The sequence below is a fragment of the Prunus avium genome, chromosome 8, assembly GCF_965620075.1.
Source record: "Prunus avium chromosome 8, drPruAviu1.hap1.1, whole genome shotgun sequence".
Taxonomy (NCBI): Eukaryota; Viridiplantae; Streptophyta; class Magnoliopsida; order Rosales; family Rosaceae; genus Prunus; species Prunus avium.
Genome location: NC_142291.1, coordinates 38980919 through 38996294, shown reverse-complemented (window position 1 = coordinate 38996294; position 15376 = coordinate 38980919). Strand labels below are relative to the sequence as shown.

General features: G+C 38.4%; 1 protein-coding gene across 2 annotated transcripts; it reads left to right on the top strand.

The window, feature by feature from the left end:
* Positions 1-5285: 5285 nt before the first annotated feature.
* Positions 5286-15105, top strand: LOC110749820 (Tudor/PWWP/MBT domain-containing protein). Of its 2 annotated transcripts, none has more exons than XM_021950012.2 (11): positions 5286-5760; positions 6320-6396; positions 9346-11472; positions 11734-12193; positions 12494-12602; positions 12718-12830; positions 13000-13187; positions 13272-14158; positions 14253-14429; positions 14515-14582; positions 14670-15105. In XM_021950012.2, the coding sequence occupies exons 1-10, from the start codon at positions 5638-5640 to the stop codon at positions 14553-14555; spliced, it is 4302 nt and encodes a 1433-aa protein (XP_021805704.2). In that variant the 5' UTR covers positions 5286-5637; the 3' UTR covers positions 14556-14582; positions 14670-15105. The 2 variants fall into 2 exon arrangements, with proteins under 2 accessions (XP_021805704.2, XP_021805703.2); XM_021950011.2 differs by having other exon boundaries at positions 14656-15105.
* Positions 15106-15376: the final 271 nt, after the last annotated feature.

Genomic DNA, 15376 nt, shown 5'->3' with positions numbered 1-15376 from the left:
TTATAATTTTATTTTATGAACCTCACTTTCAATTTTAAAATATATATATATATACATATTTAATTATTTTCCTAAATTAAAATACATAAATATCACACCTATTTAATTATTTTTCTACAAATCAATATGATGGAACATGTGAATCCGAAACAGAAGATAGGCAAAGCCTTATATCAACATTTTCTTTAGAAAAGTCAACACCTAACCCAATTGAAAATAGAACTAGGGCCCAAAGGGAAAATCCACAAACATCAAAACCAAATGAGGTCCGCGATGTGAAAGACACAAGAAACCAACAAGGGGCAAATCAAACAAACACCACAATAAATTTGAGTGTGACTATATTCGTTTACCTATCTATCATGGTGTCTTGCTCCTTTATTGTGTTTTTGTTCATAAATAATTTACCTTCTTTTTAGTACATACTAGCCCTTTGGCACACACTTTTTATTTTTTTATTTTTTATTTATATAAAAAAATTTATTTTATTTTAAAAGTTAAAAAGATAATAGATAGTTGTGTTTCATAACAATAGGACCATTATTTGATTTATTTTAAATTTTAAATTTTTGTTTAATATGAAAAAAAGTGAATTTACCATATTATCATCATTTAATTAATAATTTCAATTTTTAATGTTTGTATTAACAAAGAACATTTTATGGTATTTTGAATGTTTCACCATTGTTGCTTTTTTTGGGTAAATATCACGAGGTGTCCCCACACCCAAAGAGTTCGACTTGCCCTTGACCACAAAGTGCTCCCAACTCTCTCCCTCTCTCTCTGTGTATATATATATTGAATGTTTTACCTCTAGGTAAACTGATGTACATATAAATGTAGGTAAACTATTGTGCATAAAAACTATACGTAAATCCTTAATAAAAAAAGAACCAGACTATAGGTAAATATTTACGTATACAAGTTGGGTAAATTACTGTACATATAAATGTAGGTTGAATATTTTAAATACAAGCCTAACTTACGAAACAAAAAGTGAATGAGTTGAAGACCTATAATTTTAAGAGTTACAAGAATTAACCCATGGCGTGGCACGGCAAGAATATCGATTGAATTGTCAATACAATCGGACAACGAAAACAAAAGTTTTACAGGAGGATCCTCCTAACCCCTAACAATATAATATAATAATTTTGACCACCAAGAAATGAAGGCGGCATAGCTTGCTAGTGGGTGGCTTTGCATGAAAGAATGTTTGGTACTTTCTCCCCCATCAAACACGATTCTTCAAGAATATCCACAAGAAACTCGAGCTCCTTTAACTTTTCCTGCAAGTCTCCATGACCACTTCTCAAGTATTCAATTGGTTTGGCCAAGAACTTGTTAAAAATCTCTCTACTCAAATCTTCCACCAATATGCTCTCCTCATGTGATAGTTCCGATCCTTTGGTTTTGTTCATAAACTTTTTCTTCTCCAACTCTATCACCCTTTCCCCAATGGCCTCTAGCCTTTGGATTATAGAAGAAGCAGCTTCTTTCTCCAATGTTCTTGTACAATATTCTTTCTTATTGCTTTCTAGCCCGGGATTGGAGACGATCAATACGTTGTCGTTTTGAAGTGGGTTATTATTCATCAATATCTGGAAGAGGCTTTTGGGTTGGTATGTTGAAGTTACACTAACCCTAGAAAGATTATTTCTCCTCCTTGTACTGATTGAACTGGCCTTGCAAACAAGGCTGTGATGAAGATCTTCACGTGGTCCGGCGGCGCATGGCAGAGGCAAGACGATCATTTGAGAAAAATAGGTTTTGGTTCTTGCAGGTTTCACTGAAAATTTGTTGACAACTTCTTGAAGATGATGTTTTTTGTTGCTCTAGTTTGGTGAAGTAGGGTTATGCGATATGTGAGTTTTGACTTTTGAGTTTGAGCGTGGTCCAACAAGGGGTTCGAAAACTAGGGGTGGGCATAAAAACCGATAAACCGATCGAACCGACCGAACCAACCCAAACCAAACCGAAAAAGAGCGTTTTTTGACCAAACCGAAAAAGTCAAACTTGGACCTGAACCGAACCGAAGGTCAACGGTTCGGCTCTCGGTTCTAATTTTTTCAGAACCGGTGGACCTGAACCGAACCGGTTAATATATAAAAATATATATAATTTACACGTGGCCTCATGTGATTGGCCAAAAAAAGAAGAAGAGTGAGTGCTTGCACACCAGATCCCTTACGCAATTTTTTTTTTGCTGTAACCCTCACACACGCACACACGCTACTCTCTCTCTCACTCAGTCTGAGTCTTCTCTTCGTTTTTTTCTTTTCGTTTTTGACCTAAACCTAGCGGCGCCTCACCTCTCTCTCTCTCTCTCTCTCTTTCTCGAGCTCGACCAGCCTCAGATCTCTCTCTCTCTCTCGAGCTCGACCCGCCTCAGCTCTCTCTCTCTCGACCCGCCTCAGCCTCAGCCTCAGCCTCAGCCTCAGCTCTCTCTCTCTCTCTCTCGACCCGCCTCAGCTCTCTCTCTCTCTCGACCGCGCCGCCTTCAGCCCTGCACGCAGCGGCAGGTCAGCTTCTCTTTCTCTTATCTGTTAAATTTTTTATCAGTCGCTTCTCAGCTTCAGCTTCTCTTATCTGTTAAATTTTTTTTCCCAGCGGCAGGTCACCAAATCGACATCTATTCCTTCCTCTCCTGCGATTTCTTCTGTGGGTTTCTTTGTCATATCAGTCAAAGGTGATTAAATTTATGGTTTATTCTAGCATCATCTTCCTTTGAATTTAGGGTTTATTCTAAATTAAATATATTTGAAATTGTGTTGTGATGATTATTTGAAATTGACAAAGAAATTATGAACTGTTATGATGAATCGGATGAAGATCTGTGTCTTTGAAGTTGAAGGGGAAAATAGAGAAAGATCGGTAGGGAGAGAGAGCCAAGGATAGAGAACTAGAGAGAGAAAGAGTGAGAACCAGAGAACTTGGGAGGGAGATAAAGAAACGGAGAGAAAGAGATATGAATTGGGTGGGTTTTCGAGACACAGGAAAAGAGAAGGTAGCCCAGTCTTAGATGGTTGTTTTAGAGACACAGGAAAAGAGAAGGTAGCCCATGCTCTAGATTATGCCTTCAATCTGGCATTTGATTTACATATTGGTTAATGTGGTCAATTCATTTAACTATATAATTTCGTGTAAAGAAAGAATTCCAGCTTGTGGAACTTTGTTTAACAGTCCAGCCAGATATGACTAGCTTTTGTAATGTGTTCTAATGGTTTAGAGTCTCGCTGTCCTTTTTCCTTTCTGTGAGGTATAAATTGGTCCTTTAATCTGTTTATATTTTGAAAACATTCATGAGGATCAGTTCTGTTTTTTTGTGTTTGGTGATTGATTGTTGTCTGATATGTGTGTATTTTTGGGCAGATGAAAATATATTGATGGCACTGTAAGTTTTTTAGCACTATAAAAATATATTTGAATATGTAAAATAAGAAGTTGTCCTGTTTTATATTTTGGTTGATTTTACTTGGAGAGAGGTATTCAGATCTATTAAAGCTTGCTCTGAGCATATATGACTAGGTTTTGTATAAATCATGGACATGGGTAACGTGTGAGGGCTCAGCTGTTTTTCTTATGATTTAAATAAGCTACCTCCAAATCTTACAAGCCTGTAATGTTCATTCATTAATTTACTCATTCTTTCATTTTGGATGAATCTAGTTTGCTTTGGTTTTGTAGTCTGTTGATGGATAGAAAACTCTATTTAAATCTGGTTTTTGGATAATATATATGTTGTAGTCTGTTGATGGATAGGAAACTCTGTTTAAATCTGGTTTTTGGATAATATATATGTTTTAGTTTGTGTTAATTCTTGTAAGCGTTGTGTAGGTTGTTTTGTTAAGGCTTTTGGAAGAATGGATGCAGCAGATTTTTTGCAAGGATATTATCTTCATGTGTATTTTTGTGATGAGTTGTAATCTTTAATTTCATAAGTTTAATTTGGTTTGTGTATTATTTTTTGTAATGGTTTGTAAGAGATTATATTTCCTTTCCTTGGTTGGTTGGTTAAATGTGTGAATGTGAGATTCATGTAGTTTAGAAATTTAGATTGGAATGATGGATTTTTATAGGTTGAATTTACATAATTTCAGGTTTTGAAAGATAAGTAAAAAGTGTTTTGGGCTTGTTCATAAGAATTTAATAGGTTTTGGCAATTTGACAAAAAAAAATGTGTTTTGGCTTAATGAAAGTAAATCTGATTTGGGCTTTGTTTTGCTAAAAAAAAATGATTTGTGCTTTTTTTTGGCGAATTAAATAAGATTTGGGCTTTTGAAAATGTTGAAATTGAGCTCAAGCCCAAACCGATCAGAACTCAGAATCGACCCGAGAACCGAGGTCCATTTCTACTTCGGCCCAATTTCGGCTTTCACCCTAGACCCGACCCGACCCGAGAACCGAGCTCTCCATCGGTTCGGCTCACGGGTCGGCCAAATTTTGACCCGACCCGAACCGTGCCCAGGCCTATCGAAAACTATATATAGAGTTTGGCTTCAAGGGTTTTGACTTACCGCGTGCGCGTTTTTACAGGCACCTATGCCTACATGGACTTGGAATCCAAGTTTTTTGACGGCAAATAAAATGATTTTTTTACATTTTACAATGTAAAATTAAAAAAAATAACAATATGGGCCAACCCCTTCTGTTCCTCTCAGTAAAGAAATCCGACCCAAGATTGAGGCCCGAATACCAAAATATGATCCAACGGTCAACAATGATGGTCCATACCTTTTGTAAAATGGCCCAACTAGATAGGAGTTTCCCAAACCATATAGCCAGCTATTGCCCGACTTGTATTTTGTTAATTACCCAAAAAGGTCACGGAAGGACCAGTCAGACACGAAATAAATAAAAATTAGTTGAAGGACCAAAATAAAATTTGGGCATAAGTTCAGAAGCCTTTTCAATCAAAAACCCTAGCGGAATGACAATTTTTTTCTCACTAACTAAACACTTCAAAACTAACTTGCTCAAGATATACTGATATTTGTTTGCGATACAGTTCGTGGATAACCCGGCCCTGTTTATCCCGAAACCAAACAGAAGCGGGCCGGGTTTAATCACATAGGGTAAAAAAGTAATTTGAGCTCCACTTGAGGAAGTCTGGGAGCATGGCTGGTGGGTCACGTGTTATTCGCACGGCACAATACTAGTCCTTTGCAATATGGCCGATATCTATGACCCTTGAAACATCACACATCCAGCGCACGTTAGCATATTGCAACCAGGCCCAAAAAAAAAACCTACACGGGACTTACACTGCACACCCCTAGCGCACATTAGTCTCCCCTTCACCTAACCAACTCATCTCTCTGTTTGCGCTTCTTCCACATAAAACTCTTCTATCATACTCATCCAACTCTTTCGTCTCTCTCCCCTTCTCTTTCTCTCTCTATCTCTCTCTCTCTCTTAGAAATTAGGGTTTCGTGCACAGACTCAGTCACTCACTCTCTCGCTTTGAATGCGATCTCTGTGCTTCAATGCCTGCGAATCTCCCCCAGAGATTTTCCGTAGAGTGCCAGATTGTTCAATTCCTTGGGCGGTTGCGGCACATCCCTGAGTTCGTGTATTTATTCCAGTTCAAATAGCGTTCCCTAATTCAATTGGAGCGCCTCCGGTGGTGGTTCTTTGATGGCTCCCAGCCGAAGGAAAGGAGCTAGCAAAGCCGCTCAGGCCGCCGCTGCGAGCCGCCAATGGAAGGTCGGCGATCTTGTACTTGCTAAGGTCAAAGGCTTCCCTGCTTGGCCTGCTACGGTAAGTCTTCTGTGAAAAAAAATATCTTTTCTATTTATTTATGCCATGCCCGGTCAAGACGACTGCGCAGTTGAGGAATATGCTTTAGTTAGGGTTTTGGTGCTTTTGTGCAAGCTTAGTGGATTTGATACAGTGTGGGCTATTGCTTGAAAGGATAGTTTTCTGGATCTGAGTTTCAATTTATTTCTTCTTTAATTGCCTTGAGTTAACTTTTTTGGTTTTTTAATTTTATTTTTGGGTTTTTGTAATTTTGTAATTTTCTAGTCTTGGTAGTTGGAAGTGTAGAGGTGATTCATGAGTTCATCTATTTTCTTTATCTAACTTTTTTTCATTTTTATTATGATATTTCTTTATCGACGTATGTGGAAATGGGGGTTTGATGACTAGCGTTAAGTTTGTACATTTAAATTTGAAAATTTTAATTTTCTTTGATCTTTATATTCATCGATTCTCATGGACTGTCACTATGGAAGTGCACTACTGCAGTGATTACGAGACTTACTTTCAGTGATTATTAGGACTGCTTAACTTGTCTTATCGAGTTGGTTTGTGCTTGCAGGTAAGCGAGCCTGAGAAGTGGGGTTACTCTGCTGATTGGAAGAAAGTACTTGTCTACTTCTTTGGAACCCAACAGATGTAAGTACTCAATGCATTCTTGATTAGCTTCTAGTCTAACAGCGGTGGTTTCTATAGTGGTGTAAGTCAAATAATTGATTAGTTATGACTTTCCTTTCAGATCAGACTTATTGACGGAAGTTAACTTTGTACTTTATGATAATATGATGTCATGTTTTTTGAGTAAGGTATGATTACTATGTTGATTGTACTGAGTTATGAAGAATAAAGCTTGATTATGTTGTTCTTCTCTTCCAAAATTTGGTAGTTGGCTTCTTAACTTGTGTTGCTAGGTATGTTAATATGTTTTTGGTCAATCGAAAATCGCTACTATGTTATTGTGTCTGTCTTCATTCTCCTCTTCTTCTTTTTTTTTTTTTTTTTTTTTTTTTTTTTTTCCATCTAATTGTACATGAGACAAATTTTAGTTGTAGATATTTTTTCACCCTGTGAGTGTTAGTTGCCTCTGAAAAAAATTAGGGATGGTACTAGCAAAGTTGAGTGGTGACTAATAATAGAAAAACTTGTATGTTACTGATGATTTATTTTTATTATTTAGGGCCTGTATTCTATTCCATTAAGTGAGGATAAAACAAGGTAATTTGGGTAGGGGCATTATACACTCTTACAATGTCAATAAGTAAATTGATGAAGATGAACAACTCTCAACTCTTCCCTCTTTTAAATTTACCAACAACGTTGAGAAAAAAAGGAGAGAATTGTGATGTAATCAAATGGATGCCTTGCACGTACAGTGTTTTATTTGATCCAATTTTGTTCAACCCCCCTCTTAATTTCTGTCTCTTGTTTTATCTGGTTTATCCAATAGGTTTTGTTGTAGATTTAAACCAGAAATTAAGAATAATTTAATAGATATCAATAGAATGGAGATGAACTTAGCAGTTAGTTTATCTCATGTATCTTTGAGGTTTCATTGTGATCCCAGAATCCGAAGTCATAGGTGAGAGTTTAAACTGGTTAGTTACCAACGAGTTGAGTTTCTACATTATACTGATCCTGAATTCTACTAGTTTGATTGTCTTTTATACTCTATGTTGTATGAAGCAAATTACTGGTAAACTTGCATACATTGAATTGAAGTGAGAAAGTTATGCTTTACCCTTCAAGAGTAGCAAACTTTACTCAGTATTTCAACACCAGGGAAAACAAATCTTTTGGAGGTCTTCCGGAATAAGCAAGTGTATAGATTATATGAATGTTTTCTTTCAGGATATTGTGAGGTTTGAACATATTTCATCAGTTTAGAGTAACCTACTTCGTATGAGAAATAATTATAGTTTGACATAGATTTGAGGCCGTGGGTGTAATTGTAGATTGTGTGTGATGCTTTATTGGATGGACTCCAATCTCTCTTGCATCACAAGTGATTTGTTGTGAATAAAAGGCAGCGGATCTACTTTCCTGGTTTTATTTCCTCCACTGACAAGATCTCGTTCTGTTATTACATTCTTGTTCTTTGCATGACAGTTTTATATCTCTACTAGTTATTTCTGGTCATATAATTAGTATTAGAGAGATGAGGGGGAAGAAGCTCCTGAAGAATTTGTTTTACTTTTAGGAAAATTTAGATTGGTTGGATAGCAGATACAATGACCACACTTAAGTCGACGTTTGCCCCTTTGAATTATGCACTGGAAAAACCTGGTTTGGCTAATAATTATTACATTATGAAGGTAATAGAGCAAGATGATTTCCGTAGTAAATGGTGGTTAGTTTCTTCCTCTTGTTAGAATGCTAAGTGGGGAGTGCCATTGATTAGAAAAAGTGGGATTGATTTGGGGTTTTTGTTGTTGCTTTTTTACCCTTGCTTGGAGGTGAAGCCTGTTTGAATGTTTTCTTGACAAATATTTTATGTTACCAGATTGTGAACCTGAACGAATGTTTTATTTTAATTGTGAACCTGAACGAATGTTTTATTTTAAGTAAGAACTGACTTGATCAATTATCCATACTCATGGCCTAGCAACAACATGCCAGAATTTCTATAGAGTGAACAAATCCCTATATTTATCTTGTTTGGGTGGAGCTATAGGAGACGTTAGGGATGTGAATGCTTTTCTTTTTTGTTTCTAAAGTCTGGTCTTTTGAGTCATTTACTTCATCCAGGTTTCATGCTTTTATAAGGAGAATAATTGTAAGAACATATTTGAAAATGATCTATTTTTTCCTATCTTAATTTTGGCTTCACATGCAAGACTGGCATAAATTTGCTTTCATAGGGCTTTGGTGTAGGAAATAAAGATTTTGTTGATGAAGGATGAGTTTTTTTTTTGGGAGGAGATAAAGATTTTTGATATATGCCTGTTGCATGGAAGTATATTTGATACGCTAGACTCAAATGTTGATTGAAGGATATTTTCTTTTAATCCTTCTGTTTACTTGGATTGTGAATGTGAATGTGCGCACGAGTGTCCTTGCATCCATGTGTGTGCGTACATTTTTACAGCTGAGTGGGTTTTGATTTGTGAGTGAAGGGTTGTAAGCTTAATTTCTATCCTTCAAAGTTATTGAAGTTGCAGGACCCCAAGCACTCCCTCATCAATTAGCTGGTTACATACAATCAGGGATGATGAAATGTAGGTAGTCCACAGAATATTGGTGGGAATATTAGTAAAGATTATAGAAATGACAGAAATTTGCTGAATAATGTTGAAATTGTGAGTTAGGCTTTAGTAAATATATACCAATGAATTTCTTTTAATTGTATTTCATGATTTATGTATAAGGGTGCATTGTGAATCACTGAATATATATATAAGCTGGAAACTTCAATACTATTGCATACAAATCTTTATTTCATTTTTTACATCACATGCCCATTATGTTTGTGGTGACAGTGACCTAAGTTACTCAAGTGATGCGTTACCCTTAACTGCACCAGAAGTCTGAATTTGATATTTGCTAGCTAGTTTGTCTTATTCCATTGAGTGTATTTCTTTTTTAACGCAGAGCGTTCTGCAACCCTGCTGATGTTGAGGCATTTACTGAGGAGAAGAAACAGTCGCTTCTGGGCAAGCGTCATGGAAAGGGTTCAGATTTTGTTCGTGCAGTCCAGGAGATCATTGATAGCTATGACAAGCTGAAGAAAGAGGACCAAGTTGATGATTTCAACTCCACTGCAAATGGAGGGAACTCAGTGGACTCTTCATCCAACTTTGGTTCAAAGGATCAGTCTGAAGCTCCTGAAGCTATTCTTGATTCACGCTCGAAATCTTCACATTCAACAATTGATAGAAATGAGCCAAATGTTTCTGTTGAGGATGCTTCAGCGACTGCACAAATAGATGCAATGGTTGATAAGGAGGCCCTAATTGAGGACCCAACTGCCACAGAAATGGTTACTGAAACACCTCTGCCAATGACCTGCTCTTCAAGAAAAAGATCAAGACATTCGCGACCACAGAAAGAGGAAGCACCAGCTCGTAGATCAAGAAGCTCATCTAGGATGGAATCGCGTAGATTACGGAACTTCATAATGCCATGTGATGATGATGCCAAGGATGCTAGGGACGTATCTGGTAATCTAGTTCGAGATAGGTGTTTAAGAAGGAATAAACGAATACGGAAATCACCTGATAACTCTGAGTGTGATGATGTGAATTCAGCTGCTTTTGTTTCAAATGGTTTTATTGAAGACAATGGTTCTGAAGTAGTCACAGTTGATTCTGACACATTTAGTCTTGATGAAGGCGGTGCTATTGATTCTGGTTGTAAAGGTGAACATTCAGAGACTGTTGTCGAATGCATGGATGGTGATGCTCAGTTGATCAAAGGACTTGATCTAGGAGGTAAGGTTGTTATTAAGAAGAAAAGGAAGCCGAACAGAAAGCGAGTTACTAATGATGCATCTGAGCCTATTAGTATGTTGGACAAGGAGACAGTTTTGGAGGTTGGTTTGCAAAGCAGTAGTCAAACTCGGCAGACTGATTGTGGAAAGATGAATGGGACTTGTTCCAAGGAAAATGGAACTTCTTCTAAGGAAGATGGAGATGAGCACTTGCCATTGGTGAAACGAGCCAGGGTGCGAATGGGCAAACCATCTTCTGCTAATGAGGAAGCTGATAGCTTTGCGCACACTGAAGAAAGTTTGAAGGAAGTTATGGTCAATTCATCAGAGCCGATCAGCACATCCTCTAATTGTGATGAAAATTTCCCTGCTGCTAGGGACTCATTTGTGGTAAATGGAGCTCTGGATAATGTAACACCTTCAAGAGGTTGCACTCGAATTTTGGGAAATAGGCCTCAGCTTTGGAACACCAAGAAGGACCAATCATTTGGTTCCTCTGCTGATGGTGAAGCTGTTTTACCTCCATCTAAGCGTCTTCATCGTGCTCTAGAAGCCATGTCAGCCAATGCTGCTGAAGATGATGATAGATGCCATTATGAATCTTCAATCTTGAAGACGTCTACTGTTGGTTGCCGTATTTCATCCACGAGCAGATGCCTCCCTATCACTGTGGAAAGTGATACAGGGAATGGTTTGGGACTTCAGAGTGAAGACTCTTTGGGCAATAAAGTTTCAGGGGTTGATGCTTCTGGATTCTCTACCAGTTCAAACCCTGTAACCTTGGAGGAAAATACTAAATCAGTCGTGGAAGTGGATGTTGATCAAAGAACTGAGAGTCCTAACATTCAAATTCATGAATGTTCCATTAATGATTTTCCAGAATCTGGGGACCTTGCTGATGATAAAAATCTTAGTGGTGGTTCTTCTGGTTGTCACACTATTGGAACTGCAGTCCAGACTGAAAGTCCAGTGCATTTATTGCCTAATATGGATATAAGAGAGGCTGGTACTGGAGCTAATCAAGCTTCAATGGGTGAGTTGACTCTGAAGGGCGAAGGTGATGCTAAAAATGAATTGAGCAATTCTGATGCAGAAAATCCTGATATTGAATGTGATACGTCAGAGCCTGCTCTGAAGAGCACAGATCCTGTATCAGGCACCATCCATGGGATGGTTGAAGTTTCACCTCAAAATGATACAAGTCCGCATCACTATGGTGGAAAGGGTGCCAGTGAGAATATCGAGTCTTTGGAGCCCCATTCTGAAGATAACAGAGAAGTCAATGACATGTAAGCTTGTAGTTATGCGGTAGAATTTGATAGTTCATTGTTTTCTTGTTCATATTTCACAAGATTGTCCCCCACTCTATCCTATTCCATTTAGTAAGTTAATGCCTATATTTCCTTAATTTGTTTACTTTTTTTACTGCCATTGTTACGGAGGAGTTTTTGGTACTGAAACCTGCTTTACATTTTGTGTTATCTTTTATAGAGGAACTTTTAGGTTAGTAATGTTCTAAATCTTTGTTGCTTTGTATTTCTTTGTTTTAGGTTTGATGTTGTGAAAGAGTTTGAAAATAGACAAACAGAGAAGGATCCAAGTTCAGTTTCTTATCCAAATGAGTATATAGGTGAGAAAACTGTATCTGGTATCCGGTCAAGTCCATCTGTAACAGATGGAGGAGATTCTCTTGCACAAGCATCACCTCCCAATACCTCAGGTTGTCAGATGTCTACTTCAGATAGTAGTAATATTCTTCAGAACAATGGCAGTTGTAGTCCTGATGTTGATTTACAAGACAAGAGAACTTCATCTACTCCAGTTGATGAGGATGGAAAGTCTGAATCAGTGGTTAGTCAAAGACCAAAATCTGTGGGCAGGTATGAAGAAGCACTTGCTGCTCTCACATCATTTGAGACAACGCTTGGAACATTGACAAGGACCAAGGAGAGCATTGGTCGAGCAACTCGTGTAGCCATTGACTGTGGAAAGATTGGTGTAGCTGCGAAGGTAGGTGAAGTCTAATTTCTAATTTAGTTGGAGGAGATATGGCTGGTACCTGATTCTCCCTTGGGTTATTTTCTTTAAATTTCAAAATTGTGTCAAACTTATGTAAAATCTTTAGATATATGAACTCTTTCTTGATGACTAAATGGATATAAATATTTCTGTTTGTAGTTGTAGATGATACAGCACGGACTTCTTTTGTTATTTCCCTTAGAACTTTAAATAATGTTGAAATTGTTATGGAGAACAAGCAAGCACCCAGATCTTTTTCTCCTTTTGTAATATTTCTTCTTTAAAACTCAGGCTTTGGAAATTCTTGCCCGTCATTTGGAAACTGAGTCAAGGTTACACAGACGGGTGGACTTATTCTTCCTGGTGGATTCAATCACTCAGTACTCTCGAGGTTTGAAGGGTAATGCATCTTTTCAGTGTATCAGATCTAATCATCTGACACATATAGAGATAAGTAAAGTATGAATCATCTATGTGTTGGATTTCGTGATCTTGATATTGATTTTGAATAATAGGTGATGGTGGTGGTATGTACCTTTCCGCTATCCAAGCAGTCCTGCCACGGTTATTGTCAGCTGCTGCTCCTCCTGGAAGTGCTGCACATGAAAATCGTAGGCAGTGTCTAAAGGCAAGCAAAGCGCTTTTTTCTTTGTTGGGTCTTTTTAATTTCCCTTTAATAGCACATCGTAATATTAGCCTCTTACAATTCATTATTGCTTAGTGGTGGGCAAACATCTGACAGTATTGTTGTCTGGCTTGTTCTAAGTGCCTTACCTGCTCCTCTTCTTTTGCATAAGGTTTTGAGACTTTGGTCGGAAAGAAGGATTTTTCCGGAGTCCATAATTCATCGCCATATGCGAGAACTGAATTCCCTTACTGGGCCTTCTTCTGCTGGTGCCTATGGTAGGCGCTCCTCGAGAACAGAAAGGTCTTTGGATGATCCTCTTAGAGAAATGGAGGGTATGCTTGTTGACGAATATGGAAGGTTTGAATTGGTTGCATCTTACTCCTTGATTGTCTCATATTCTCGTATTTTATCGTTTATTGAGTTCTTCCTGTATTGCTGCAGCAATTCAAGTTTTCAACTTCCGGGATTTTGTATGCCCCGCATGCTCAAGGATGAACATGATGGAAGTGATTCTGATGGGGAAAGTTTTGAAGCTGTCACTCCTGAGCATAATCCTCGTGGGCATGAAGAATATGAAACCACACCAGCTACTGAAAGGCATAGGCATATCTTGGAAGATGTCGACGGAGAGCTTGAAATGGAGGATGTCGCTCCTTCTTGTGATGTTGACACAAGTTCGTCTTGTGGTGTTGCCATAGCCAATACTGTGCAGGCTTCACATAATCAGTTTGAACAGAACTGTCCATTGCCCCTTGCCCCTCCACTACCTCAAGATGTGCCACCATCATCTCCTCCACTACCATCTTCTCCTCCGCCTCCACCACCACCACCACCTCTGCCTCCACCTATTGTCATCCACCCTCCATGTTCTAACTTGGATGTGCATTTGCAGAACGTGCATGAAAACAGAGTTCAACCTCCACCTCAGCAGTTGAATGCATCAAGAATCAACCAAACAATTTCTGATGCCGTGCACTTACGTGCCCCTGAATGTAGAGATCTTCAGAGACAGATGCCTGATTCTACTTCTTGCTCTTATAGTAGTTTTCCTACATATTCAGGGAGAAATGTTCCACAAACTGATGGTGCTACCTTCCACAATAAAGGTTACCCTTTACGACCACCTCATGCTCCACCATCAAATCAATTCTCTTATGTTCAAGGAGATCAGCAGGTAAAGCCTCGACGGGAGGCACTGCCTCCTTATCACAACAGATTTGACTTTGGGCCGAATGGGGACCGAGAAAACTATTACAATAATCATGAAAGAATGAAACCCCCTTATGAGCCCTGTGAGAGCTGGAGGTTTCCTTCACATTCTTTTTCTGGTAATTTTTTAAGATAACAAGCTTTGGAACACTTCCCTGTTTCCTCTGGTATTTTATGGTGTCTTAAAATTATTTGCTTTTCTTTCTGCACTAGGTCAATATCCTGACAAAGGCAAGACGTCTTATGGAACTGCCCCCTTTCGTGGCCCCCCATGTGAACCAACAAGGTTACCTGGCCAAGGGTGGAGATATCCTCCCCGATCAATGAACCACAGAGACTCTATGCCCTTTCGACCACCTTTTGAAGGTCCGATACCCGTCAACGGCAGAGGTGTGTGCATTTCCTGCAGTGTTTGGTCTCTTTATGCAGGGGATGATTTTGTTCCCTAATTTTTTTTCCTGGTAATTTGTTGTAGATTATGGTGGTTCAGGTCCAAGCTTCTGGCGGCCACGATGAGCAAACATAGCAAATAGTCAGGGACTGGTGTGTTACAGCGACAATTTCCCTTAATTCACTATTTTGTTAATATTTGTAACTCATGCTAATTCTGTAGCAGTTGATAATTGGTAGGTATGATCCATTTTTGATCTTGCTTTCTGCTGCTTATTCAAGAGGGCTGGTCATTTAGCCAAAGCCATTGTTCTTCATGTTGTGAGGCGCAGGCCTTTTAGAGGGGAGAGAGAGGCCAAGGCACAAAGATAGGCCATTGGAGTATGCTTCGGATTTGTACATATGTAATTGTATCCTTCCTCCTCCTGCAAAAGCAGAAGAGCAGGGAGACGGTGACTGTAGAGATGATTGAGAGCGCTGGTGACTAACTCTAGGTTGGCAATGGCATGTATAATTTATTTCTCTTTTTATATTTTGCCAATTTTTATGTCAAAATTTTAGAATGATTTATTTCTTGGAAGCCCTTACATAGGAATTTTATGACATGCATGGGGCATTTGATAGAACATATACTTATTGCTTTGGTGCAATCTTTATCTGTATATTTCTTTTCTTAGCTGTCTTGTCCGTTCCTTGAAATCTTTATGCTGCCAACTCTATCAAACCATCAAATTGGGCAGCTTTCCAAGCTACTATTGGAAGAATTGTTTGTTATTAAAACGCCTTGTTCTTATAAGCCAAAAATCTCTTAATTTTGCGCCAAAGGCCTGCTAGTGTGTTGGTTTGGAGCAATGCTCTCTCATGAAAGATCATGAGTTCGAGTCTTAACATCCGAGGTGTGTGTGTGATTTTAGTATGTCATCGCATAAGAAATGTCTTTAAAAAAA